The 5,401-nt window shown below is 55.2% G+C and overlaps 1 protein-coding gene across 1 annotated transcript in view; it reads left to right on the forward strand.

Annotated features, from left to right (window-relative positions):
- Positions 1-1,517: 1,517 nt before the first annotated feature.
- LOC104509025 (synaptogyrin-1-like) overlaps positions 1,518-5,401 on the forward strand; it is a gene marked incomplete at its 5' end in the record, with an annotated part of 4,091 nt that continues 207 nt past the window's right edge. The window contains 3 exons of the mRNA XM_010150825.1: positions 1,518-1,755; positions 3,203-3,348; positions 4,132-4,229. Of these exons, the coding sequence (XP_010149127.1) occupies positions 1,518-1,755; positions 3,203-3,348; positions 4,132-4,229 (482 nt within the window). The remainder of the gene's footprint in view (positions 1,756-3,202; positions 3,349-4,131; positions 4,230-5,401) is intronic.

Below are 5,401 nucleotides of genomic sequence, written 5' to 3' on the forward strand. Positions count from 1 at the left end.
GTTGAGAAGGGATGCGAGACTTCCCGCTGAGGGAGCTCGGCTGTAATTGTGTGCAACTTCTCTGCGTTTCCCAACCACACAGGCCGAAATTTTGAAGACCAAACCTTTGCTTCAGGCAAAAGAGATTTTTATTTAATTTTGTTTTTCACAGGTAATTTCTTCAGAGTAATTTCTTCAATCTCTGTTTTTAAGGAGGAGAAAGGAGGACAAATCAATTGTTTTACTTCCAAGCATCAAAAGCTCCTGTGAACTTTCCGAGAACCTATACAGTCCCCATGCTCAGGAGAGCCAGCTTCCAACTTTCTTAGTTTGCTCTAGTGTGCCAAAAATATGCCAAATGTCAGCAACCCAAGTGTGACCCAGTTATGAGCCTTGGGGTGAAAAAATAGTATGGGTGTCAGTGGATACTTGATAGAGGTTGGCAGACGTGGTCGGTGCTGAGTATCTGCTCAAGGGCTGTTGGGGACCGTGGATAAGGATTTTCCTCTGGTTCTTGATGCCACAGGTCGAACGTCAGAGCTCTGTGCTGTGGATCTCAGGCATCCAGCCCTTTTTTGCCTTAATCTTCCCCTCTTTGTCCCGTGGTTGCGAGGGGGAGGCGTTGATTCGAGATGCAGGTCTGGGGCTGCTGTAAATAGCTCCCTGCTTTGGTGAACCTGCTGTGTCAAAGAGGGACGGCCTTGCGGCAGGCGGCGAAGGATAAGCCCGTGAGCGAAGATTAGATCGACAACCGCGGATTATGGCGTTTCTACCTGGGCTCATCCTTAATTCTACCTGATTTAAAATAACAGGCAGTGGTGGTGACGGGTAGGGAGGACTCACGGTGGCCCTGCCAGGGGCGATGTTCGGCCTGTGAAATCCGTGGGGAAGGCTGGGGAGTGTTGGTGAACGGGTGAGTGGGCAGAAGGATAGGTGGTATGATGGAAGACTGGAGGAGAGAGGTGTGGGACATGTGGGGAGACGGGGAGAGCGGGAGCCCAGCAGAACAGAGCTGCAGAGCAAGCAGGGCTGTGGATTGTGTGAGGGTGGATGGGGAAAAGAGCATAGTAGCTGGATAGATAAAATTAATGAACAAATGCGTGGTGGAGACAATGAATTCCTAGAAGGGAAAGGAGTGGGTGGGAGAGTAAGTGCAGACTAAGAGGATTTCCACTACTTGGAGCCCTTGTACACAGGCATCCGCACCAAAACCGTATCCCAGTTTACCCTCCGTGTCGCCTCCCTGTGTGTCTGTGGGAAACCACCCTTACTCCAGGCTGCGACTGCCTTTAGATCAGATGGATAAAAAGGCTCAGCCTAGAAGTGTCCTGTTTTAAGTCAATCCTCCGAAATAACACGAGGCCATCTCCCCAGTAAATTCCTCGTGGCCACAGCCCAGGCAAGGCAGCGCGATGGGAGCTCAGCAGAGCGGAGAGGTGCCTGTGGAGGTGTCTGTCCTTTGCACAGCTCCTTTCCTTTGTGCTGGCCCAGAGAGATGGGGCTTGCCCTGACGTGTCTCCTGTCTCCCTCCCCGCCAGGTGTTCTCCATCGTGGTGTTCGGCTCCATTGTCAACGAAGGGTACGTGAACCGCCTGGACGAGACCCAGGAGCACTGCATTTTCAACCGTAATCGCAATGCCTGCAACTATGGCATTACCGTGGGCGTCCTCGCCTTCCTCAGCTGCCTTCTTTACCTGGCTCTGGATGCCTACTTCCCGCAGATCAGCAGCGTCAAGGACCGCAAGAAGGCAGTGCTGTCAGACATCGGCGTCTCGGGTGAGCTTCCTGGCCGGTTGGCCATAGTGCCTGTCTCCTCTGCCGGCAAGGGAGAGGGAGGGAGCTTCTGCCACCCTGCAGGCCAGGTCCCTGCTAGCAGGGAGGTCTTTGGGCTCCTTACTCTCTCAGGCCTTCTGTCTCCCTGCTTTCCTTTCCCTTTCTCTCCGTCTCAGCCAGTCTGGCTGATGCCTCCCTGCTATTCTCTGTGGGCGCCGCTTAGGGAGCCCTTTAGGCTCAGCAGATATCGCCCCCCTGCATGCTTGGCTAGGGCCAAGTGTTGATGCCTCTGGAGATGGTACTTCCTTCTTTTCCAGCTCCAGGTGATTGAACCCCATATCCTTTAACATAAAAAAAAACATTGAGCTTGAGGCAGGCTGACTAATCCAGTCCTCTAGGTTACCTGGCATGCCTGACGTGAATAGCTGTGCAGGACCTCATCCAGCTTGTTCTAACGCAGTCAGGTCTCTCCATCCCCAGTCGTGTATTGAAGGGACAGACAGAGCAGTGGGGGGGGTGTGAAGCCAGTCAGCAGCAGCGTGAGGAGGTGCTTTGCTCTCGTGCTGGGATCCCAAGTCTCTCTTGGGCTTACTCAGGCCATACATGCAAACTTCTCCACGTCAGGGTCCTCTTACAGCTTGTCAAGGGGGCCACGAGTGGAGCAAGAGCAGGATTGGGTGCTTGTTTGGGACTTCTGGCTTGCAAGTTTGTTCACAGTTAGCCTGGTGTACGCACTGGCAGTGCCATGTACAGCTAACGAGAAGGGACAGGACTGAGCCCCGTTTTGCTGACACATAGGAATGCCCATTTCCCTCGCTGCCAGGTATCTGGCTGCGCCTGGCAGAGAGGGTGAGTCCCACTCCTCCCCACCAGCTGCCAGGCTGGACTCAGGGCTCTCTTCTGCCTTCACCCCTTTCCCAGGCATGCAGCATGTTAATGACCCTCCACACCTTTCCTCAGTGTGAATCCCATAGCCTGTGCGTTCCTGAGCCAAGGCCGGTCTCTGTGCAACTGCAGGCCGGCTGCTTCCCGCTCTTCTGCAGCTCCCTTGGAAGGAATTGTTCCTCGCTTGTCCTTGCAGGACGGGGCTGAAAAGCAGTGGCTGTTTCAGAGAGCCCAGGTGATGGCTCCTGTACTGGAAGCCCTTCAGGCTCCCTCCCAAGGCCAGAAGCAAGTCCTGCCATCAATCCAAACCCAAGCAAATAAGCTCTCCTGAGGTACTTTCTGCAGACACGTAATGTCACCTCGACAGTTCTGCAGCAGGCGAGCCTGCCAGCGAGCCTGGGCTCGGACAGGCTGCGCAGTCAAAGGCTGGCCCAGTTTGCAGCACCCTGGTGGGTCTCGTAGGGTTGTTTTCCAGGGAAACGCGATGTGTTCATGTTCTATTCACACATACCTTCTTCATCTCCCCCCCCTTCCCCTCTGGCATGCTGGTGGTGGTCCGTCTCAGCCTTTTGGGCGTTCCTGTGGTTCGTTGGCTTCTGCTTTCTGACCAACCAGTGGCAAGCTTCAAAAGAGGAGGACAACCCATTGAATGAGGGAGGGGATGCAGCCCGAGCAGCCATCACGTTCTCGTTCTTCTCCATCTTTACCTGGGTGAGTAAAGCAGCCGTGGTGTTGGATGAAGTGTCCTCTGCGGTGTGTTAGCTTGTGAGGAATGGCAGGTGACTGGCTAAGAGTGATTCCCTCTGAGATCCCCGTTCACATGGCTTCTGAGAAGGAAAAGCAGGAGGGGAGGTAGTTAGGAGGTAAATTCAGGAAATAAGGACCCCAAACTTTTGTGGAAGAAGGTGCTAGAGCACTAATAAGCCTGATGGGAAAGACGGTCCTGTATCCCAGTCAGGAGTGTCCTTGACAAATCTCTGATATGAGCTCGGAGGAGCCAGCACCCCATTCTCCCTCTCCCTCTGCGTCAGAGGGGTTGAACAGCGTTTTCACCTCATAGACGCTGAGCAGAGGCGGGAGCTCCAGGCCGGGGGTTGCACCCTTCTCCCTCCCTACGTTGTCCCATCACGTGCAATGTCACCAGAAGAGGCTGATGGGCTCTGGGCTCTCCCTCTGCACCCACCAATGCAGCTCCACCTCACTGGGTTGCCTCTGAGGAAGGTGATGGTGCAGCCTCTTAAGACTGCCCTTTCCTCAGTTCCTGATTCCTAGTTCCCTGGAAAAACCGTGGTGTGCCCTATAAATAGCGTCCACAATTTTCTCCCTCCTCTGAAAGCACCGAGCCTGAGTGATTTTTGTCTGAAGTGACAGGATAGTGCCAGTCTCCATGCGCAAGTCCTTTTCCGCCAGTTCCTTGGGATTTTTATTTCAATTAAATGCTCTGATTTGCTTTTCCATACTGATTCTCCTCCCCACGCACCTCTCTCCTCACAGGGCTTCCTCACCTTTCTGGCTTTCCGGAGACTCAGAGACATTACTTTTCAGGAAGAATACAACACCCTGTTCCCTAACTCCCCATCCTTGCTACCTTAGTGCCCCTCACTGACGGGGGAATTAGAGGGAAGAGGTGGCGGGGTGAAGCTGGAGGAGGTTACTGAGCACAGACGGTTCCAACGCCCTGACCATGGGTGTCCATGTGCCGTTATGGCAGGGCACGGGGCGGGAAGAGATGAGCCATTCAACCGGAGTGGGCCAGGTTGTCCACTGAATGGGGGATCTTCCTCTGGGGAGTTGGAACTGGCAATTTCTCCTCCTCCTCCTCTGCCCCCTCCTCTCCCTCACCCGTACCCTAACTAATGCTGCGTAACACCGCTGTGCCTTTCTCTTGGTGACTGCTCAGACCTAATAACTTCAGCCAGGAGATGCCCTCTGCCCCCACCACTGTATCTCCTCCATTTCTCCCAGCCCTCATTCCCCAAAAACCTCTAACCCATCACCTACTAGACCACTTACCTCTATGAGGGATGCTCTGGGACGACAAGCTGTGCCTGCCAGGGCCCACGATGCACAACCCCTGTGCCCAGGCTCCCTCAGTCCACCAAAGGGAGTCCTGGCTGCAGTGCCTGGGACAGGAGGCAGCAGTTACAGGTGCTGACTGTCTCCTGCTCTGGGAAGCAGCTGCCTTGCCTCCTGCTGCTCCTTCCCAAGGTCTGTACTGCACCGTGCAGATGTGGCCAGGGAAGGGGTGACGGGGCTGACCACTATGGGTCAAACCCCACTCTCCTTCCTGGCCTCTGCAGGCCAAATGGCTGCATACATCCAGCCTGGCAGACGAAGTGTCTGCGGTGGAGCTGAGGCAGATTGCCTTTCCCAGGGGCAGGAGGGGCTGATCAGGATAACCACAGGCTGGCTGAGCCTCTGCGACCTGCGCCGTGCCGATGAAACCCCGCCGCCGGGCAGGAGGTGCCCAGCACATCCCAGAGGCAGCAGGGAGACCCCCAGCCTGCAGCCAGCTGGGCTCATATCCGTCTCTGCTCAGCCCTCCTCACTCTGGGGGGGCCCTGCGCTTTCTGTGGGGCAGCCTGACCCTCCATGCTCTCAGGGGTTTTCACCAGCGCCCTTCCAGGCGAGCTTCGCACACTAATCCGTAACCACTACTAACCCCACTTTTGTTTGTTTCTCTTTCTCGGTACGTTCCCCCTGTCTTTCTCCCCTCCTCTCTCTGCTTCCCATCTCTTCCCTCCACCTCCTCCCTTAAAGGTGG

This window comes from Eurypyga helias, unplaced genomic scaffold (genome assembly GCF_000690775.1).
Source record: "Eurypyga helias isolate BGI_N326 unplaced genomic scaffold, ASM69077v1 scaffold45534, whole genome shotgun sequence".
Classification (NCBI taxonomy): Eukaryota; Metazoa; Chordata; class Aves; order Eurypygiformes; family Eurypygidae; genus Eurypyga; species Eurypyga helias.